The sequence below is a fragment of the Notothenia coriiceps genome, unplaced genomic scaffold, assembly GCF_000735185.1.
Source record: "Notothenia coriiceps isolate Sejong01 unplaced genomic scaffold, NC01 NC01_scaffold00026613, whole genome shotgun sequence".
Taxonomy (NCBI): Eukaryota; Metazoa; Chordata; class Actinopteri; order Perciformes; family Nototheniidae; genus Notothenia; species Notothenia coriiceps.
This window is the reverse complement of record NW_011359314.1, coordinates 265,688-289,903: the sequence shown is the minus strand read 5'-3', so window position 1 is coordinate 289,903 and position 24,216 is coordinate 265,688. Positions and strand designations below refer to the sequence as shown.

At 41.9% G+C, this 24,216-nt stretch overlaps 1 protein-coding gene across 1 annotated transcript in view; it reads right to left on the bottom strand.

Moving 5' to 3' along the window:
• The window catches only part of nwd2 (NACHT and WD repeat domain containing 2), a 41,473-nt gene extending 17,992 nt beyond the window's left edge, over nt 1-23,481 (bottom strand). Inside the window, exons 1-4 of the mRNA XM_010784886.1 lie at nt 23,327-23,481; nt 22,163-22,331; nt 14,469-14,557; nt 4,613-4,729 (exon numbers count right to left, since the gene is read on the bottom strand). Coding sequence (XP_010783188.1) covers nt 4,613-4,729; nt 14,469-14,557; nt 22,163-22,331; nt 23,327-23,332 — 381 coding nt within the window. The 5' untranslated portion in view covers nt 23,333-23,481. The remainder of the gene's footprint in view (nt 1-4,612; nt 4,730-14,468; nt 14,558-22,162; nt 22,332-23,326) is intronic.
• Between the last annotated feature and the right edge of the window lie 735 nt (nt 23,482-24,216).

Genomic DNA, 24,216 nt, shown 5'->3' with positions numbered 1-24,216 from the left:
TATCAAGTTTGACTGTTTTCTACATGAGGGAATTTGAGACTTTTGGAAAGCAGAACAGCGTAAAAAAAGAAAGGAAGAAAAAAAACAGTCATGGCTCATTGTCATGCTTAATCTCCGGGTCAATGACACCATCACCATGCCAACCCCTGCGATCGCCATGGAAACGGGTTTATTGCATCGACAGGTTAGAGAAAAGCCCCCCTCACCCACCAGGTGTGGTGTGTGTGTGTGTGTGTGTCTTTAACGACCCTGCACTGCCACCTGTCTTGTGTTTAGCTGTGACCTTTAAAAAAAAAAAACCCTTGCTGCAATTGATTCCTACTCATAAAGAAAGTGTCCAATAAAGGCAGCTTATAACAGCTCACTGTCTTAAGGCGAATCCTGACACATGCCTACCGACTGAAAATAATTGTGGTTGTTTCGATTTCACCCAAGGACATTTTTCCGATGTCAAGTAATGAGAAAAACCATACAATTAAAGAAAGAACTGACATTTAATTCCCTTTTTTCCACTGCCTTTTTTCTCTTAGAAGTCACAAAACATGAAGGAGGTGAGACTAGATTCTGGTGAACAACACATCACTGATTTGTTGAAGCAAATGAGGAGAGATGTGGGTGCCAAAAGAAGTAGGCCTATAAAGAGGTTTCTAGTTGTTGCACAGATCCTCAATGGCTGGTAATCTGCCAGCTACCATCCTTCCTCCCCTACTCTTTTCTCTCACAACGATAATCAATGTCATTTAGCTTTTTAGGACATTTCCATCTGTCTTTGTCCCTTTTTCCCCCACTCTTATCCGTGCACCGGGCTCTGTTGTTGTGGGTTCCTCTTTGAAGTCTCCCCTTACTGCCATGTGGCTGTTTGTATACGGGTGTGTGTGTGCATGTGATAGCTGGGGGTGACACTTAGGCAGGTGGGCACCTTAATGAGTGAAGGTGATGACAATGGTGGGTGTGTAGAAACTGCGAGGGGCTGCATGTCAACAATTCAGACAAAGTACAAAAAAGAAAATTGCACAGAAGAGAATGGGATTTTCCTAAACACAAACACACACACACACGGTGCAGAACCTGCGACACAAACTATTTCTGCTGACGTTTTCCCTGTCCCCACATAGATATCTCGGTCTACAAGCCTGTTAAAAAATAAACAATAGCTCTCCGGAGATGTCCCAGACAACCCAGAACTGTCATAAACGAGGATCCAAGTCCCTGATCAAAGCCGCTCGGAGCTCCCCAGTAAAGGAACCGGGGCAGCAGCTGCCTCTGACAGCTCTGGATGGGACTTCTATTGTGGTCTCCTCTGCATAAAACCCTTCATTTACCCCCGAGACGGACGAGTAGAATATGCCATTAAAGATTTAACCAGCCAGATGGGGAGGACATGCAGTATAGATGTGTGTGTGTGTGTGTGTGTGTGTGTGTGTGTGTGTGTGTGTGTGTGTGTGTGTGTGTGTGTGTGTGTGTGTGTGTGTGTGTGTGTGTGTGTGTGGAGGAGTCCGTATCACCCCAGATTCAGACTACATGACAGAGAAAATACCATGTGTGTCAAAATTGTGTGTGGGTGTGAAAGCAAGAGAGAGAGGAAGAAATGAGGACAAAACAACAAAGGGCTACCTGAGTTTGTGTGCCTACTTTCTCTCGGTGTGTTTTGTGGTATAGCTTGGGGTCATTGGGGGTTAAGACGGTGAAATTGCAGCAGGGACAGAGGGCAGGGAGGCTGATAGGAATGAATGAAATTCACGCGGCATGTGCAAACACCAAGCCAGCAGCACAAAAGAGAGAGAGCGCAATGCTTCTTTTCAACTCAGATCTGGTCATTGTAGTCCAGTTTAGGCTCATTGAGCTTACATTGTACAGCACACACTGTCTCAATGGGTTTTAGAGGCCATGAAATCAAATGTAATTTAACACAAATAAAACTCAAGAAAAGTCTTCTAGCCTTCCAGCATCTTCAGCTACCAACTTCTATAAGTGCAGGGGTCAATGCCAAAGTATTCAGGCAATATTTGTAAGAACTACACTAAGGGGAGAAAAGCGTGTACAAACAGTAGATTAGGTGAAGAGATGACAATATTCAACAATACCTGAATAAAGAATGTATATACTTTTACATGTTAGAATAGTTTATACAATACTTTATAATAGCTTTATATTTTCAATCGAATTCCTCTTCCTTGTGTTTAAGTGATCCCGTTATATGTTTTAAGTGTTTATAGTTTTAGCCAAACAAATCACCTTTTTTCTGCTGCACTCACATGACACACGAATCAAACGCAGCCTTAGGTAGAGGGTGGTCTTTTCAAGCCGTCTATGCCCCGCCCACTTTTATGCCCACAGTGCTGCAAACACTTGTTGCTGCTGCTAATATAGCATCTCCAAAAGAAGCTAGCTAGCTGCTAACACTTAGATGGTGTACCTTCAAAGAAGCTTAAAGGCTAACCTGTGTGTGTTTATTCCACACTACCCATGCAGCTACAGTTGTTCCCTCCCTGACTCTTGAACTGTTGGAGCCATTTCATGCCAAATGTGGGATTTTCCTCTCTGTGATGCCACTGTTTGGAACCACAACTCATCACTAAGGCACATGTGTCAAACTCAAGGCCCGGGGGCCAAATCAGGCCCTTGGTGGATTTAAGTTCGGCCCGCAGGATAATTTTTAATTACTATTAGATCTGGCCCGCCGGTATATTGCACGCACACCTTCACTCCATCCTGAGGATCTCCTCAGCTCAGAGCCTGAGCCCAAACATTGATGAACTTGCACCCAAGATGAGATGCCAAGTATCTGGCTTGAACTAGCATCAAAGAGCAGCACACTGAGTTTCAATGGATGTTTCTTGAGACAACAGGGCATGTTTGGTGTTTTCTTTGAGGGAAATGTTTTTTTTGAAGCTGTTGTTGGCCTGTGGAAAAATGTAATCATAAGAAAATCTGCAGATAGAGCCATAAGAAATGAATGCAACTGATTATTTAATGTTTAATGTTGTTTTTATAGGCAATAATTTAAGCTTTGTTAATTCCAGGTTTAATATGTGCAATAAGTTCATTTCAATACGTTTTGCAATAAACATTGAACCAGTCCGGCCCTCGACTAGCACCCATTTTTAAATGTTGGCCCACTGTGTATTTGAGTTTGACACCCCTGCATTAAGGTAAGTCCCTACATTTGCTAAATACGTTAACATATATGAAGAGGTGTCTTGGCTCTGTTCTAATGTGTGTTTGGTGATATCAAGTTAGCTGTTTTATACAGTTTCTGCAGTTTTTGTGTTGTAATGGCTTCTAATTTCTGATACAATCATGTGGCTTTGTAAATGATGGTTTTTTTCAATTTGATTTCCTTTGTTTGTTGTTACAGTACCTGGCATGGGCATTTCAAAATGTCTTGTTGTGGGTTGATAGTGATACAGTTGGAACATATAAACTGAGGTTTATGTGTGCTTGTGATGAGTTATGAGCATTGATGCCCAATTTGAACTATGCACACACTTTGTTTTACGTTAATTTAAAAAGAGTTTAAAACTAAAATCTTTGCAACAGACAAACAAAAACCCTTTTTAAACCTGTGGCATCTTGTGCAGGGACATACTGTAGTTTCTGAAGCAGTTTTCCTTTCTAGAAAAAAAAAATCTGGAGCCAGTAATACTGTCCTGATATAAGGAGCATCACTCCACTGGAAATAAGCCAGCCTGAATCATTAAGCTGTGAATGTTTTCAGTGAAAAATGTGTTTGTGTGAGAGAGGAAGCAGTGTATACGCCAAACTCAGCCTGGGGAAGGAGATTATGTTCCCTTGAGACCAGCGTTTCTGTCCTACCCATAATGCATTACGTCTCCTTGTGATCTCTCACCTAATTTTCAACCCCTAGAAACGGATCTGTTCTATTTAAATAATTCACCATCAATTTGTCTCCCTGTCGTATTTCCCCCTCTTCTCTGTGATCTTCGTCCTTCCTTGTGCCTGACTTTTCTTTTTTTTCATGTGGCCTAAAATTATCTTAAATATCAACGACATGTCAGCCGTAATTACGTGTCATGCCACTCTCTCTCTCTTCTTGCATAGAGCTTCACATAACTCATTCATACAAGTGTAATTTTAGCAGTGCAAAACGATTTAGAATCTAATGTCATGTTTTGAAGTTGTTTCACTCTTGTTGCAGTTTGTTATAGTGAACGTATCACCAATTAGTCAGGCAGCTTGTTGTAGTTATTTGCATTTGAGCACCCTAACAAACCCATAGAGCTGTTACCAAAACAGTGCATATGTGAGAGAAAATATGAAAAAAAGGATTGTACATCATCTCAAATGTCATAATATTGAACACAATAGAAAGCTACTCTCCTTTCAGTGTCATATTCATAAAAAGACTGCAAGAAAAATTTGATTTCCCTCTTATAGGGTTATTTCACACGGGTATAAAACCTTTAAAATTACGGGAATAATCCGGCTTTAATGCTATATATCAAAGCCATGCAATGAGATAGACAGGGATGACGGGGGAACACTGATTCAGATTTAACAGATTTTCTGGACACAGCAATTTGAGCAGTGATAATATTCAGACTTTTAAAATCCACTTTATTTCTAACTATTACCTGTGTGTAATACTTACAACAAAACATGGTCCCGCTGACGTCTTTAGACATTCCTCCAGGAGCTTCATCCGGAGTCTCTGCAGATCTGGACTGTCCCACTCCTCTGGGTCCGTGCCCCAGTACAGGTCCACCACCTAGACACACACACACACACACACACACACACACACACACACACACACACACACACACACACACACACACACACACACACTCTCTCTCTCTCTCTCTCTCACACACACACACATACACAGATAGAGACACACACACTCACTCTCTCTCCACACACACACACACACACACACACACACACACACACACACACACACACACACACACACACACACACACACACACACACACACACAGGCAAAGAGTTATGTTTCTGTGTACTAGTACGAGCAGGAAGATAAATTGGATGTATTCACTGTGGCCCATTTTCTCTTGATCTATCTCCTACACCTCTAAATAGTAAATATTTTGTCATTATATGTTAATTATTTCCACTATACACACAAATAAATAGCACAACCACCTCCCTAAACTCCCCAAAGAGCAAGTTATTGATAGATTCTCCTTCTAGGAAACAAGGTTAAACACTTGCTGCTTTACAGAGAGGCTTTGCTCTTTTATCAGCAACATGAATTTAAAGAGGACTTATTATGCTAATGTTCAGGTTCATATTCTGTGCCTCTAATGTGACATCTTTACTCGCTTTAATGTACAAAAAGGGGCTGGGCGCCGGCTCTGTTGTGATTGGTCAACCACTTGGAGACGTCCTGCCCTCAGCCAGTAACATACAATGTGTCGCTAGCCAATAGAAGCGCAAGTGTAACATGGTGATGTCACTATGTTACAGAAGTGAACAAAGGAGTCCAATAGAGGCATTTCAGGCATGGGGGGGAGGGGGGTGTGAGTGTGTAGGAGAGAATAGAATAGCTGTATCAATATATATATCATGTAAACGCAAGTTATTTAGGTGAAGATAACTTACTACCACACACACACACACACACACGCTCAGTGTCACTGAAAACCACTCCAACACTGCTCATTAAATGCCTGCAGCGAGGAGTGACACACATAATCACACATGCGACAGAGCGGGTCTCCCTCAACACATTTCATTACAAGTTTTGGCTGTAAACACACCACAGAGAGAGGGTGAGGAAACACACCACGCTGCTGCAGGTTTGGGCTCGTCAAAGAGGACAACACGCCCTCCTACGGGCAGTTTTCTCAGGTTTCAGTCCCCAAAATAAATGTTGCTGCATAATTCTTCTTCTTCTTCTTCTTCTGTCTTGTAGCTATTGATTGTGCTGGTTTGTTTCCCTGGTGGCGAGGAGCAGAGGGTGTCGCGGGGAGATGAGGTGAAGTGATTCAGCAGCTCTCTTCCTCCATGCTCTGCTGCTCAGCTCAACAGACTAGCTAGCTCAAATGAGTTTAGCCTGGCAGTGACTGACACATCCGCAGTTTGGCGGAGAACAGCAGTGACTGGCAGCCCTAAATAACCCGATGGCAGTGAAATTGAATGGGACTTTTTAGACAGTCTGGGAGATATTGGCGTGTCCAATTATTGGAGGGAGCGGCAGGAGGGCTGGAGCTGCACCTCAGCTCATCTGCTCAATTGTTTTTGTGCACCCGTGAGCAGCTGTGTTACTCTTGGAAGGAGACATTATCTCACAGCCTCAAGGTGCAACTAACACATATCCTCATTATCAATTATTCCAGTATAGCAATCAAACTTTTAGCCTTGCAGCGCCTGCAAACAAACATTTTCAAAGCTGCATACTGTGAATGCCAAAAAATGCCAGAAATAAGCAAATAATAGAACAATTGACTTTTGTGAATTTCCTATCCTTTAAACCAGGGGTGCCAACACTTTTTCAGCTTGGGAGCTACTTTTAAAATGACCAAGTCCAAATGATCTACCTACTGCCCAATCTGTGTCGCGAGCGCGGGGTGCGCGGGGTGCTAGTGGACTAAACAGCGGATAAACTGTTGCGCGCTAACACTAATTGCCCCTCATACTGTAACTGCATGAACCTGTATGGCACAATACAACTCAGACTGGCTTACCTGTACGTCAATCAAGTGGCAAATGCCATAGTAAGGATGGATGATAGGCTAACTTTAATAACAAAAAAAAAAGTTTGAAATGTTTTTGTTTTTTTTCTTCTATTTTTTTCAATGCCATGCGATCTACCCACACTACCCTTGCGATCTACGTATTGGGCACCCCTGCTTTAAACCATATCACAACCATTCAGATTGTGCTGCAACCCATTAAGGCACCATGTTGGGAGTGGGACCACTTGATTTCTCTCTAGTATTACTTATCTTCAATGTTAAACCTTTTCTATGATTAACTATTCATTCTAATGTCCCTAAATTACATTTATAGCCCATTTTAGGTTAATAGTTCGATTTAGATTTGAAAGAAACCCTTTCAGCTGCTTGGATTTTCCAAGCAACAATTAAAAACCAAAAGATAAGTGTGCTTTCATATTAGACAAATAGGGGAGAAGAAACTAAATGATTGCTGGGTTAACTTATGTTGATTAAGTAAACAATTTAGAGATGTATTGTTTCAGCTCAAAATTATATAAAACCAAAATGTTAGTTCTTCATAAATCACTAAAACAAGTTGTTGGAGATTTTTTTTCATTAGATTGTTTTATCAGTGCTACAGATTAGACGTAGCCTCTTTCCATTATTCTGAAGGCTTTTACTTTGAGAAGAACCCCCCCCCACTCAAACCCCAATACCCTAACTGTTGTGGAAAACCCATTGCTTAGCACATCAGTCACTCTGTATCAGTGTCACTAATGTACTTCCAACTTCCAACGCAAATGTGTGGGAGACGGCAATCGGCCCTGTGTTGACAAGGAGCGGAGGGAGGGGGAATGAAGTTAGACGAGAGACCCCCGATTACGACAGCTTTCTACGGGGTTTCAGCAGGTGATTGGGAGGATGCACGGTAATTAAAAGCTAAATGAAGACATTAGTCATATCCACTCACTGTGCGCAAGTGTGAGGGGAGGATACACTGATTTAATGTGCCCCATCACCCACTGTGCTTCACTGGAGTATGGAGAAATGGGTGGAGAAAAGGATGGGAAAATAGTCGAGGCACATTTATCCAAAATCGGCAGGAATGAAGTAAAACGGCGAGTATTTTGGATGGATTAATGAAAGATATTTTTTAACGAGGAGCCCTGGTTGGATGAAGACTCGTGGGGCTTTGGCTGGAATGGTTTCACAGTTTCTTTTTCACCCTCCTCCTGTCTTTTTCTTTCATGCCAACTTCTCCTTCGTCTTTGCTGCTCATCTTTTGATTCCCTCTCCCCCACCCTTTTTCTCCCTCCCACTAAACTAGTGGGGGCGCCTTTTCTTACGTAACAGCTTCTACTAAGCAGCTTTCTAATGCCCTTGGAAGGCATTTGCTTGTGGCGGGTCAAACGCAGGAGTACCCTTTTTTTAATTTATTGAATGTTAGACTATTAGACTTTGGGATTATGCCCAAGATGCCTGAGAAGGAAGGGCATGAAATCAGGCGGGGAAAAAGCCAACCAACGGATAGGCAAAAACACAACAGTAAAAATAGATATGGTGCCAACAGAAATATATCTTGAGCTCTTTGCTGCAGGCGGTTTGATCCTGAAACATGAAGTAAATCTCGAATAATTTTTGATGAATACCGCTTTCTAAATGCTCGGGGAAAAAGCAGGTTTTAGCAGCAAATCCATAGCCAAATATATTTCTGAAATAGGCAAACAGAAAGGCAGGATTCCAACTTGAATGGCAGATCTCTTGATGCTATGTTTTAGTTAACTGATTTTAATAGTCTGCTTGCCTGGATAAGAGGTCAAACTTCACTTCACGAGTTGATTTTGGTTGTCAATGATGAGTGCTGAGAGGAAATTTCGCATGCATGCTTTCCTGAAAATCTATCAAGCTCTGACTCACCGGGGTAATTAATTACGGCACGGTGTTTCAGTCGTCGCAGCTCAACCGTAGCAAGTTGAGGTTAAGAGCCGGTTAAAGACGTGAGGTAATGAGATCACATGACTCGTGGTGGCTATAATGAAGCACCGGCGGAGGAGGGAGCAGGACTTTAGTGAAACTGCTGCTCAGGGAGATCCATGTTTCCTGGCAGATGATGCTTGAGAGTAACTCTACAGCCGACAGTTCCCCTAAATGAAATAAAATTGGGTGTTTATTTGAGAAAAGCAGCTGTGGGACCGCCATTCTTAATGCGAATCGAGGTCTCTACGCCAGATGGAAGTGCTTGAGAGTTAAATGGGATGAGACACAACTTGGAATCCACTCAAATCAATAAGTAAACCCGAAGAGGAAAAACTAATTACAACAAAGTTGACCAATGCAGGTGTTTTGCAGCATGGCAAACAAAGCATCAGTTTTGCCAGTCGAGAAAGAATCTGATTCTTCTCTGCAAATTGCAAAGGAATGACCCTTAAACTGCTTTTAAGAGTGGTTTCTTCTCTTCAAGAAGACTTTCGATATCCCAACACTCATTAAATGGTAACTAACAAGAGGCACTGTCCTCGTTATCCTATCAACTCAATGGCTTATAGGACACATTTCGATGCACTATCCATTAAGACGTGCTAGAATGGTAATGTGTTGTGTTGTAAATGTGTTGCTTTTGCAGTTTGTTGTGTTGCTGAAGTGTATGGCTGCATTTGATCAGGTCATTTGGGTGCTCCAAACGATTGGCCACCGTGTTATAATGTCCTGTTAACATTAAGCCAAACACTGGACAGGAAATCGACTCTAGCTGTCTCCTTGAAGGCTGATCAGATGAAGCATAGATTCTCAATTGAAGAGTTTTAAATTCTGGTTTTCCTACTTTCTCGTATGTCCTTTTAATTTGTTGTTGTTTGAATCAATATTCAATCGTACCCTGAATCTTGATTAAAGCTGTTGCCTCGAATTCCATTGCAACCAGTGCTTATTATGCATAGAGTCAAAAGGTCAACATATCTTATTCTAATATTCTCATCTCCCAGCTGCCCTTTGGCTCAAATGTTGCAACTTCACCTAAAACTGTTGTTCCGTAGTTAAGTGTGCATTTTTAAATAGATAAAGAGACTGAATATCCTGAGGCATTCAGGCTTTATTTTTGCATTTTTACCAAGCAGAAACCTGACAGCGTACACTGTAATGATGCGGGTAAACAGATGATACAAGATGCCGCTTGAAATGAATGCCATTCAACTTCACATAAAGATAATTGATTTTAAACATTGGTAAGATATCCTTGAACATCTAATGAACATTAAGCATTGGTATGCATATTTAATTTTATAGTTAATTTATGATGATAGCGAGCAGCATTTGTATCATGTTTATCCATGCCTTGCTATCCATCTAATGTACTGCTGACAACAGATAAACTGACAAGGGTGAAAATACAATCACGATGGTGACAGTAATGAGAATGACTAGTTTTCCCAAGGGTCTTACAAACCGAGTGTAACTGAAACCTCGGAGGCATTTCGTATTTGATTTTTGATCATCTTTGCTGATCGTCAGCAGTGGAGGAATTTGGCATGTTGATGTGTTTCTGTAGAGACTCAGTAGAACAGAACAACGGTCTCAGAGCAGGAGAGTGAATGGAGATGATGGCAGACTGCCAAGCAGCGGAAGAAACAGACTGAGAGAAATTGCAGCCAGGTAAACAGATGGAAGAGCGATGAATATGTCATGCTTTGAAGGGTTTCTCCTTTGGAGGTTTTTCATCTTAGAATATCATTCTGGTCACACAACAAAACCTAAAGCTATCTCCTCCTTTATACCAAAAAGACAAGTGGCAAACTGTCCGGAAATGTTATGATTAGCTGTATGCAGTTGTACCACCAGGTGGAGACTCTTACTTTGATAAGATTGGTGTACAGCGTGTGTTTAGTGACCCCCATTAGGGTCGTACAAACTATAAAACAAACGCACCTCCCTGCCCCATGTGGCAAAAGCGAATATAAAATCAGAAATTATAGTTGTGAAAACTCAGAGTTGTCGTTTGATGACTGTGTGGTATAGCTATCGGCTCATGCTAATGCTAAACGACCATGTTGAACCAAAGCAGCTGCTATTTAAACACATGACAAGATATTTTTTTAGAAAACCAACCAGACTAAATACCGTTGTGGGGGGACCCTGTTACGGGTTATTCACTGTTGAAAGCAAGCTGGAAATGATGAATTGATTATTGTCCATTAGAAATGCTGATTATTGTTTAACAAAATGCTTAAAATTAGCTTCCTGGATGCACATGAAAATGGTTTTTTGTTTAAATCATAAATCATCGTGTGTGTGTGTGTGTGTGTGTGTGTGTGTGTGTGTGTGTGTGTGTGTGTGTGTGTGTGTGTGTGTGTGTGTGTGAAAGCCAGAGAGTTTGGCAACCATAGAGAGGTCCAGCCACATGATTAACAGAGCTACTTCCAGTAAACCTTTAGATTCAGTTAGGTCTCCTGCATGTGGGAAGAGGTGATCGCATTGTAAGGGGATGATTTATGAGAGTAAAAATGCCGGATGGGTTAAGATAATAGGAACTGAGATTTCAAAGCTAGATGAGGAACTGACCTCTAGCATATGCGCCATGATAAAAACTGGGCTGTGCTGTGGAGTGAATCTATAGACTAATCCAGGTTGTAGGTGGAAGTAAAGCAGCTGCCATAACTGCAGTGTAGCCATAGACATTGACATGAGGTGTTTGAATGTGTAATATTACCAATATATATGTTTTTACTAACTGCTCGTCTGTAGACAATAAAAAAAATTATATTTGTATTTAATTTTCCTCCAAAAATGTGCCTATTTCTTTTTCAGCTGCACATCAACAATACCAGCTTAATGAGCTTTACTCAATTTTAAACCAAACTCTCTGCAAAGTCAAGCATCATTGCCACAAATAGGAGCTCATGGACACTTAAGACATCTACCATTACCTGATAGCAAATAAATAATTGACTATTCATTGAAAACAACCTAACCAAATCCAAATAAAGCTGAGCATAATTAGACCCAATGCAGAATTTGGTGAAGCAAAAAATGAAAAAAGTGAGAGAACACTATCTCTAGCAGATTCAACACCAGTTAACAAGCAGCCATGGTGGAAAAGAGCAGTCATTTGTGTCCTTTTCCCCAGCAAAGCACAGTTCACACTCTCTGTCCCGCGTGAAAAACCCACTATTGTCTTGAGATGATTCAAATGTGGCGTGCGTCTCACTATCTTCTCCTTCAGGCGTTGGGGCCAAGATAGGTGTCAACACCACAGGACCTGATTCAATTAAAAATGCTTTTATACACCTTGGCTGAGTTTGATTTCAGACTAGTGTTCTGAGACAGAATAAAGGGGTGAAGACCAAATGAGCCAGGGTGAAATCCACTGCTCAATGTCTTGGGAAAAACACGGAAAAGTCACGTAAAATTAAACCAAACGACACATTGGCAGCAATCTAGTATGCTTACAGACGGGCGGAAACCTTGTGTGACCCTGATCCTCGCTGTGTCTTAACATGTGTCTGTTTGTGTAATTTACAAAGCTTATAAAAGAAAAGCGAGAAAGAGCAAGGATAGATATGGTGACAAGGGATCACAGAGGCAAGCTGCTGACCGAATGAGGACTTGACCCTCTGGCTGGATTACCACGACCTCTTCTTCCCTCGCCATCTCCTGCGATTCCCTCCATCCTCTTTAGGGAACGTTCCGGATGGAAACTGAGTCAAGTGATGAGGGAACGGGAAGAATAGGGTTTCATCAGCTTGGCATATGTGTGTCAGTGTGTGCCAGCGGATGTGTGTGAGAAACGGGGCGCGCGTGTGTGAAAGGGACGGCCGGATCACAAAAGTAAAAGGGACAATATAGGAAAACCGTATATTACACGTAAAATGCTTTATAAGCTACATTTTGGCTAGCACTATTCATCATCCAGTAAATGGTGGTTTTAGCCAAGGTGCCAATTCTCACTTTGCGTGGGTGGGGATAAGGAGTATGGGGGTTCGGATAGAGGAGGGAGAGGGAGAGTAAGTGAGTCATAGTTTAAACTCCCAGGCCTTCTGCATAATCATTTTGCTCACGCTTCGTCACAGTGCGCTGAATCACCAGACAGACACGTGGCCACAGAAACCGGAGCCAAAACGTCTCTGCCTGGCCCGTCTCACTTTATCTCGCACTTCTCTATGACACACAGATTAGAGGGGTTAGTAGATCTTTCTGTACGTCTGTGACCCCTTTGACTTTATATAATTGAAGCTTTTAATAGTAGTTATCTATGTTAATTCATGCAACTAGCTCTGGGTGCCAGACAAACATGCTTGGCGCTAAACACTGGGGTTTCTGTGTGTGGCGTCATGTGTGTGTAGAATATGCTTATGGAGCTTTGGAGCCATAGATTCAAGGGTCTTTGGATTCAGTAACGGGGGCTTATCGCCTCACAAAGCCATTTCAAACCACATTTTCCAAACGACAGGATAGAAATGAGCCAAATGATGAAGAAGATTTGGTATTGTAATCGCTTTTAAATTCAAATCCACAAAAAGTCTGACAACCAGGAGTAAGTCATGTGGTCTGATTGAGGGTTCCCCTATAGAAGACAGTGAACTAAATAAATTCCTTCAACAAATCGTAAAAGAATACAGCGTTTTTCAATCTCCGTACTCAAATTGACCCTACATGGCGTCCACTCAAGTAAACATCGGCGTGATACATTCTATTAGAATTGTATGTTTTTTTTATTTAATCTTTAGACATAAAACAAGCCTCATCACACAGGACCTTCATCCCTCCTTCACAACTCACTCCAAGTCCTCCAATCAGGCCAGCCTTATAAGAACCCTCAGCCTTCAGACACATTTGTTTAAAACACGGATTCAACCAGACTGACGTTAAATACACCACTCAAACAAATGTTCATATTTTCGCATTGGCATTTTATTCTAAAGCCATACTATTGTACCGTGTTTTTTTGTGGGAGCCATAGCAAATACACAGCATCATCTTTAATGAAGTTCTTTATGAACAAGACATTTTATGACTTGATTAAATAGGCCGCTTAAGCCTAGAAAACAGTGTTTTCCCTTTCTGTTTTCTTGCTAAAAAAATTCAAAAATAAGATTCTGCACTAGAATCTATAAACAGAATCACAAATTCAACGTCTGAACTCACACTCTGTAAAAGGCTGGACAAGCCCTGCGTACATAGGAGGTGTTATAACCACCATTGTAATAAGTCTTGTGAAAACAACTTTAGATGGTATGCGCTCGGAGCTGTTAACGGTGCAAACATACTTAGCGTGAAATGAGAATTAGCTGCAGACCCCCTGCTGACTACAGCTTTACGTAAACAATTCCGGGGTCTCATCGGAAACAAATCTCCTGAAACCCTTCCAGGGACAATCTACGGCAGAAATCTCCCCCTGACTCGAGGGCTCTTCTTGATTTGTTAAACAAACAATAAAAAAAACTCTGATAGCGATCTTTCCGTGTACTCCGATGCTGATTTGCAATTCAAATGATCCCCATCAGTGGGCACCACGGGGAGAATTCTGCAATCCTCCAACAACAACAAAGGGATGGCCCTTGCATCACACTGCCTTATCCACAGCTAGATGAGTCCCTTCCACCGATGCGAGCCTTATCTCTGCTGGCCTTCTGTCCGCTTAAAGGGACAAGGACCTCTGCACGGCGCTCTGGGGCCCCTCCAGGCTCTGTTTGATGCCACGGTGTAGATTTGGAGGCACTTAACAGTCATTGCTGGCAAGATACAGTTACAGATCCCTTTAAGCTGGAGGGAGGTAAGATGGAAAGGAAAACAAATAAAAGGTAGAAAAACGAGAATCTAGCCAGTTACCTGGAATTCAATCCCATAGTTCTCCCTGCAGAAGTCTCGTAGTTTCGGGTAGACGTGCTCTTTCAATGCGTTCCTCTCTGCCTCTGTGTCTGCAATCGAAAGAAAAGAAGTGTTAAAATAACAAATACCAAAAAGCAAACTTTAAGGACTCATGTATAGTAGTACAAGAAAAAAAACACCTTGTGTATATGTACAGTTTAATTAAAAGTAGAGCAAATGACAGGTAATATGACGGTGTGTAGCGAGTAACAGTAAAAACACGTCCCCTTCGTAGAAATGTTGCAATACCCGTTCAATTGTGGCTTTTCTTCTTGGTCTGAACTTTCTTGTGTTGTTGTGAATATTATGAGTCATTTGCCACATTTCTGCTTGATCAACTATGGATTAATCTTATATAATTAATGCCGATATAAACCTAAACCCTATATTATTGTTTGGCATTTTTAAGACCCTCACAAAATATGATATCCAAGAAAAGAGAGTCCTGACACACCCTGTTAAAGACTGTGGGATTATGCAGGATTCACCGAGGCAGTGATCATATTGGACAGTCTGAGTGAGCGCCCACGGCTTCTTGTTGTGTCCCACTTTCCTTCCTCCTGTCCTCTCGTTTTCACTGTCTTCCAAATGGTCACTGTAATGTATTCGGACAGGCCCAGTCTCGTCCTCCCTCTCTTTTTTCTGAAGGGTGTGGACGGATGGTTAAAAACAGAACATGCCCGACAGAGAGGCCCCATTGTGACCAAGAAGCCCCGACTGGCACGTGCACCGCATTATGCTCGCGAAGAACACACACATGGCGGACGCAAAACATCCCCTCAGCCGCTAACCGTGTCATACGCAGCGTGAGCAGAAGAGCCCGCACATTTGGTCTGACGAATCTTGCTCTCGTCTATCTTTAGTAAGGCTTTGGGCCGTGACCGTACACATATCCGCCCACAGCTACCCGGGCGAAATGTCAAATCAAAACTGAACGTATGCACTGAAACAATGGTTGCTTCAGTGGAGCTCTCGTCTAATTCCATCACAGATACATTACAGGAAATGTATAATATCATACAGTGACGTAGATGCAGCATTAAGGGAAAGTGTTGTATGTGTGGAAGTGTTGAAAGTAGTGGAATCCAAATTTGCATGTTGCTGTGCTGCGTGACAGAACTGTGTTGTTGTTTGTATTGTGCGGATAACGGCAAGACTTTCTCTCCCTCTATTTTGTGGGATGATGATGAGTTATGGCAGCCTGACGTATGCGTGTGTCTGTTGTGTACACACCCACACGCAAAGAAACAAAGACTGGATGGTGCTACATTCCCCCTCTTTCCCGCTGTGTGTGTCCCTCCCTCACATTTCCATTACAATAGTGTGGACCAATTTATCTTTTCTTTCAGGATTGTCCTGTGAGCTTTTATTTTTTCTCTTCATCTATCAGAGAACTTATGGCACTCAATTAAGCATAGAATATAGTCAAAATATGTTGGAGAAAATCAAATATCACAGTATTTATGATTGAATACCCTGTTATCTTTATGAAAAAACATCCCTAATCTAGATTCAATTAATACACAACTAGAATCTAAGACGTGTTTTAATTGAATCATATCCAGATATCATGATGCACAATTAATTTGTCTAAATTGATAACAACAAGCACTCACTAACTCCTATATTTTAGAAAATATTCTCCACTACTTTTGATTTGCTAGGTTTATAATTCCCACAGGAGTATACAGAAATAGGCTGGACCATGTGGTTAGGCATGACGAATACATCAATCAATTGGGATGGAAGATTTTGGATTTGATTTGCCAGGCGGCCCTAGTGTAAAGATACAGCTTCTGTTTTGAAATGTTGGATGTTTGACACGTCCTAGCCTCTTCAAATGATTCAAGTTGTTAAAGCATAATGCAGAATGACCGCAACTACAACTATTTTGAAACTGGGTTAGTTGTTGAAGTCAATTATTTTCTTGAAGGCTTTACTTTGGGTGCTTTTTTCTGGCTTTTTACAGACGGTCAACGGCATAAATGTCTACCTCTCATCAGATGAAACACCATGAGACTAAAAGATGTAAGCAAAACATTTCTTTCTCAGTATAGACATGGCTTAAGCTCAAACAAACCCTCTAAAGTGCAGATCTGAACATGAACCTCAATGATGCGAACGCACAGACGGTGAGCAAATCGATATGACCTGGAAGATGCTAAGGGCAAATTGTGGCGGTGTAATCCAGCCATCCGTAAAGGCCAGATGTTCCTGAGCACATGGAGAGCCTACAGGTTATCTGAAGACCACTGAGTCAGGATGAAGGGAATCCACTGGAGGTTATCGTTCCACCATCCATGTTAATCATTGCGGAAAGAAGTGGGAATTTACAGTGAAAGATGGAAATAGGGGACTTAAAGTGAAGGGGAATTCCTTGTTTATCGGCCAACAACATTAATTACGTATGATTAAAAACCATCAAAGTGGTTGCTTGAAGAAGTGTTAGTCTACTTAACATAAAAATAAACTACAAGTTCATTGGGCAACATCTGCGCTGCAAGCTGTTGCCTTTCAGCCATTGGTGAGGCTTCGTCATATAATCACATTTATGCAGGGAACACACATTTTACAGCTCAATTATGGTAAGCCACGGTGGCTGATTCTCAAGATAGTGGAGACTCTGTAACCATGGACACCACATGTTATCGTGTGGGTTTAAGATTCAAATATCTTGCCTCCTCAGACCAGTTGGTTGGTCCAATCAAACATGATTATATCAAACGTGAGATGTTGAATATGTTACTGGAGACATGATGCAATGGTACAATGCCCCGCTTTTCAAAATATCTAGCTTTTCGGTCAGGGACATAAATATGGGTATGGTTGCTAGGTAGTTGTGCCTATGGATATTTTCAATGTTCTCAAACAAATCGTTAACTGCCAACCGGTGCAGGAAATATTTGCCAGGCCTTTTTTATGTTCTGTATAAAAGTGGGAGTGGTTTATGGGAGAATTTCAGACTTGGTCTTATATCAGGCTCAGGTTTGCTGTATGTTAAGATTATTTAAAAGTTGTATAAAGTATAGTGACTCTACCATTTTTTGATACACATTTAGTTATTCAATTTGACTCCAGCCCTGTTTTGGCCAAGAGACAGTGTTTGCAGAATAATGCTCTCTCGTCGTTTGACAAACAATGTCCTTACCACTGTTAAAACATACCCCATGGTTAGGCTCCATACACAGCAGGTGGTAAGCTTGTCAAGGTTTTTGCATTGTTTTAACATAAGGAACTCCTTTTGATAAAGTTGTGTAATCAAATGCAAAAATTAGTAGTTTTGTCTGTTTATCAAATTTATTTTGTACTGCCTTACATAGGACCTTTGTTATGTTGGGATCTAGCGAAGCGAATTAACAGTGTACCAAAGTGTGGGAGATGTGTTGAATATTCATGTTGCTTTCAAGTGAAGTTGCTGTTCCTCAGTTTGCGGGATTTCATCAACATATCTTGACAATGGAATCTGGAAATTAGGGCTCTGAAGTCCATGCCTAACTTGAAGCAAAAGACGATGCACGGATTTGATATAGCCACATTTTGATGTGCAACACTAAAGAAAAAGTGAAAAGACAGTGTTTGACTAGACTTGAATCCTTTCCCGCAAAATATTATAGTGATGTTAAAAGTAGAGCAGAGGTGAGAGGTTCCAAAATATTAACATATATTCCATAAAGACTTCAAATGAAACATTAATTTGAAGTTAGTGGTAATAATTTGTTCACTTTCAATCACAATTATCGCTATTCAACCCCCAAACTCTCCCCAACAGAGCCCTTGATGTGCACATAATATAAATGTCTCATTAGTTATAAACCACACTGGTTGCCTGGGGTTAATTCAGCTGCTTATAAGTGGATAATTTCATTTTACTCAGGTATAATCCAGCGGGCCGCTTGTTATCTTCGCCATCATTCCCTGATGGGATATTTTTTACAGTGTGTTCCGTGAAATAGCTCAAACACCAAGGGAGTTGGGCGTGTGTGTGAGGCCAAACGCTGAATTTGTCAGAACGATGGCCTGGGGGTATAGCAATGCTCCAAAGCACTCTGGGAAACTCACAGAGAGGTCGCTAAAATAGCTGTTGCCAAACGAGATCTCCCGCCCTGCAAGGAGGCAGAGGACGGCACAAGGGGCAGAAATAAGCCCGCCGGCACGCGCCATAAACTCCACATTCTGCAGAACGGGCTCTGCCAAAGAAACTGGCACACACCTGCCCCTGAAAAGCAATTTATTAAACAAAAGCCACCCCTGACACAGTCTGTCCACCTGACAGCTCTCCCTATTTTCTTCTCTCCTTTGTTCTCTGCCACCAGAGTCAATTGAAAAAAGTGGACGATTAGTGAGATATACAAGTGAAAAGACAGGAATTTGAGCAACATCAGCAAAAAGACAAATAGAGCAGATTGACACAGTTGGAATAGATCTGGGGTAAAATGTAATGTAATTAGTGGTCTCCGTGGTGACATACTATAGTCTTGACGATGGTGCGTTGAAGGGGTAGATGATTTCACGCATGGCGTCCCTAAGGCTTCTTGCTTTTATCAACTTTAAACAGCTTAAGTGATAGCTTGCATACAAATAGCTGCCTATATCATATTATATCACTCAACCCCTGCCAGAGNGAGAGAGAGTGTGTGTTTGTCTGTGTGTGTGTGTGTGTGTGTGTGTGTGTGTGTGTGTGTGTGTGTGTGTGTGTGTGTGTGTGTGTGTGTGTGTGTGTGTGTGTGTGTGTGTGTGTGTGAAGTGCCAAACATTCAACGAAGTAAGGAGCATTTACTGGAACAAGCTGAACTCTGTAATCCCAGGTTTCAAGGAGGTTGATGACCTCTCAAGACTGAGAGTACTCCTAGGAGAAGGAGACAAGGCACACCTTGCTGCCCAATATGTAAACACATGCCACAACCTGAGGGACAGTGCATGAGACACACACACACACACACACACACACACACACACACACACACACACACACACACACACAGATTCATCCACCTGAGCCAAGAACTTGAGTGATTCATTAACATCATGGAAGGAGGTTGTAAATCCACTCAAATTAGTCGTGTGGCTTACATTGTGGCAAACACTTTGAGATACTTATAAAGTTTGTAATACGGTATTGTAGAGGATAAGCAGAATAGTCGACTATCAAAACCCACTTGTTGCATGGTTGTAGATGCATTGTGTGTTTCTGGTTTAGCAACATGTAGTCATAAATGCACATGGAGATACTGTGGTGCCATGTTACATAAGGGGAATTTAATATATTTAGAGAATAAATAACACCTGCTAAACTTGCAAGAAAGTAGCTGAATTGTAGCCCAGTAACTTTCGTCACTTATGCTGTGGAACCAAGTATTTCTAATTGTGGATAGTCTTTGTTTGAGAGGAACGAGAAGAGATGCAAGGGAAAAAAACCAAGGAGACACATTAGCCAAATGAGAAGCACCCAGTATCTTCAGCAGAGGATTTTGTCCAATCAGATCGCGGCTAATTTGTAAACAGCCTTTCAGATCCAATCAAGTATTTCACCTTGGTCACGCCTACATTTTTAACCCTTTTCTAGTTGTATTGTTTAGTATTTTTGATGGAAATTGATCTTTGTAATTGTGTTAAGAAGACATGGGCTATATCACGCAATGAATCCACTACTTTTCTGGTAGTTCAGTTATTAATGTATGGTATTATCGAGTGGCTCTTCTATTTTAGAATCTGCATGCTGTGCTGAAACCACACTCTTCCATCAACGTATTCAGAGAAAAGACATTGTGCTTTTTAAACATATTAATATGATTGGGTGTCATGCCACTTTACAGGTAGTGCAAACACAACAGAGGTCCCTGAGGGTGGATAAAAACATTTTGAGTGCACTGCAGACTGTCTGTGGCTTTTGATTAAGGGCATTAGGGCCAGTATATTCAGCAGAGCCAACACCATAACCAGCGAGCGCATAAAACTCTTGGCACTGTGGATGAAAGCACAGAGGTCCCCCACTCACACAGACACAATAAAAAAAATCGCAGCTGTTCGGTTGTGATGCCGATATTATCACTGCGGATAGCAACGTTCACTTTTGCAGTTTCTGAAACAGTGAAATAAAACTGGTAAGTGTAAAGGTTATCAAAAAAGGAGGGATCTGCCCAACTTTTAGAGTTTATTTTACACTTGTACAGCTTCATTTATCATACACCTCATTTGTTATGAATCTGTCCCTCTTCAGAGTCACTAATTCAGTTACTAAATGATGGGATTAAAACGAAATGTCGGAGGGAAATGTCAAAAGGGAGATGCTGAAGCAGAAAGGGGCTGCGTTAACACTTGGCATGTTTGGCATTGTTATGGATTTCTGTCTAAATTAAAACATTATTGTGGTACAGTAAGGTGAATGCTATGGTGCAGTATGTGTTTGGACAGCCCCCTCTAGTGAACATGGAGAAACAGGTTCTGCAGCAGTGCTGAGGGCACACCTGGGTCACAGATATGAGTAATGGTTTGGTACATGAGACTACAGGAGGTTAGAAAAGTTTTAGGTGCAGAAAAGTTTGTCAAATACTGTGTTGGAGTGATAGACTCAGAAGAGTTTGAAGTAAAACGGAGTCTGTGCCTCAATGGCTTCATTACCAGTAATATGGCAGTGGACACCAGCACCTCGCTTCACTGGGAACAGCAGCAGATAATTAGCTCTTTTCACAGCTCAGGCTGAGATGTGTGTGTTTCCATTTGTGCCGACGGTGTGAAAAGAACCGCTTGGAATAGCCCCCTCATCGCTTTTCCATCCATGTGTAGATCAGAGCGTTTCAATTCCTGCTGTGTCGGGATGGTCTGAATGACTGAGTCAGCTACAGGTGGCTAAACAGTGGCAGACTTTTCACATTCTACTACAATAACCGTGCAATAATCTGAGGACAATTCTTTTTTTTTATGGGTCTTTTGCCGTTTGTGTGATGTACAGTGATGAATCGACTAAAGCAACATCCCTTTTCTCCCTCTCATAGCCTACTCTACTTCCATCGGCTTGTTTACTCCAGTTTTACCCAGCCTATTTTTACCCTTTGCCCAGAGGGCATATTCAAATACAGAGCTCTATCTGGGTGTCTCCCTCACCACCCGACTGTCTTGCACTCTGCTCACACCATGATTCTATTTTGAGAGCAATCCATTGTTTCCATGTGTTATTGGATAAATCATGTGCCAAATTGTTTTTTTTGTCAAGTTGTCACATGGCTAATTAAAGACTTCATGCAGTTTTTCTATTAGGTTAAGTGGCATTTTTTTTTTTACATGTCATGGCTCAACACCTTGCAATTAGATTACCTTAATCTGCACCCTGACTTTTTTCAAAATAGGCCTAAATCAATACTGGATCAAAATCCATCCTGACACATTACCTTTTACTTTACTGTGCATGTGCAAATGTTTTATGGCCATTTCTTAAGAACTTTGAAGTATCCTTTTAATCATATTTTACAATCTCAATTTCCACTGCAGAAAATTGTACTTACACATACTAAAAAGCCAAATACAGACTACGTCAGTAAGCATATGGGTAACCTATTTCCATAATTGTAAAATGAGTTAGAAAACTATCTTGTGTAATTTGAGGGTGTGCAGGCTTCAAGAGAGGATAGGGAACTGGGGGGTGTCACACTGACTCTTACCGTCCGGGTTGGCACAGATGAAGACCCGCACGCTGCGGCCGGTGGGGACGTGTTGCGGCAGGGCGTTGATGTTGCCGCTGATGGCCGCCTTGCGCAGCGCCGACTCCCTCGGGCAGGGCTGCCTGCTCCCCACTCCCGACGGCCACATGGGGGGCGACTTCCAGCGTGGCTGCACACACGCACATAAATACACACACGTCACACACACACACACACACACACACACACACACACACACACACACACACACACACACACACACACACACACACACACACACACACACACACACACACACACACACACGCACAAACACACACACGCACACACACACGCACACACAGAAGGGGCTTGTTAGTGCGGCCAGAGGCGCACACGCAGGGACAGACTTGCATGCTTGCGCGCAGATTCCCCTGAACCATCCACACACAAGGGGCGTTAATTATGGCAAAGGAATGGAGATGCATGTTGCTTATAACTTTGGACTCGTTGACTCGATATAATGATTTCCAGGCTTTACAAATGAAATTGCACTATTTGGTCCACTTGTCATTTGTTTAACATATGACTTTGAAAGATGTTTTTGACACAATTCGTTTTTCTGGGACAAAACCTTGCCATACATTTTAACGCCCATTTCACACACACACATCTGTCAAATATTCTCCAAACACAGGAATGAGATTGTATATCTTTCTTGTTTCATTCATGTGGTAGGGATACAATAATAGGATATTACGCACAGACTACTACCGCCATGGTGCATGCGTAATTTGTATACATGTCCTTGACAAACAGACAAACAGAACGAGACGATACAAAACTCGGACAGACGAGCATGGCAAGCATCAGTCGTATTCCCACCCCAGAGAAGATGCTTGTAAAGGCAAATAACCGCTAAGAATGGTTATTCCGCCGGGAGTAGATGTCAAGACGCTGGTTTCCCGGAGTTAGTCTATCCTGAAATCTTTGTTTCAAAGACGGAAAACCTCGGAAAAAGACAACAAAAAGCTGGGGGAAAGTTGGGTAGTCCACAACAGAACACTACATTAAATCCTGTGAAAGCAGACAACTAAAAATCACCGCATCCACCGGGAAGGACTTGGCTACTAGTGATGCTGGACTGGAGACAGGCACAATAACAGGACACTTCTTGTTGCTCACATTCATTCGCTTGGTTTCGTGGCTTCCGAAAATATCCAAGCGTCGAGGACGGTAAAAGGAAGATAAAAACGCCCATCAGAGTGTCTGTGGTCGAGAGACGACGCCGGGACTCGGTAAAACGGACGTGTGTCGGAGTGCTCCCCTTGGCATCCTCCTGTCTCTGCGAGCCGACCGAGCTCTGAGAGATGGAGAGTGTGAAGCCTGGTGAAATAAAAGCGCTACTACCGGCTGGGACTTTCAAAATAAAATAGTAGTTCCAGCACATACATTACTACATACTACTGAAGGCAACACACGCTTTAAAGTAAAAACAGATAATGTCTTTAAGCATATCCTTATTTAGAGCTTATAACTATGACGCAGTTTGAATTAAAAGTGTGTTTGCTCAGTATCCGTGAACTCACCTGTCTTGTCCCAGGAGTTAGCCCTTTTACGTTGAAGGCTTAGTGTTTAATTCCGGTCGTTGTCTTCACTTTGACTTGATGAAGAGGACAGAGGAGATCCGGAGGCTCTTCATGTCTCTCTCCCTGTGTCTCCCTCCTCTCCGGTGGAAAGACTTGTGCTTACAGACCCCGATAATAAAATTGCTCTGGACCGCGGAGTCAGCAGGGTGGTGTCGTAAAATGACTGTTAACTGTTACCAGTCATGTAGGCCTACAAAGTATAGAGTAACGGCATTTGTAGTTATACATACGTCATTAACGTCCTATTTACTTCTCACCAAGTACTCAAACGTCAATTACAGTTTACTTAGCCACATAAATGTGAATTTAAAATACTTTTTTCCACTTTAATGTGTTATTTTTCACCATAGTAAATGGTACCCTAACTCTCTTTTCCATTTTCATGGATATGGTTAGCAAGCTTAAATAACAACTAGCATAGGCTAC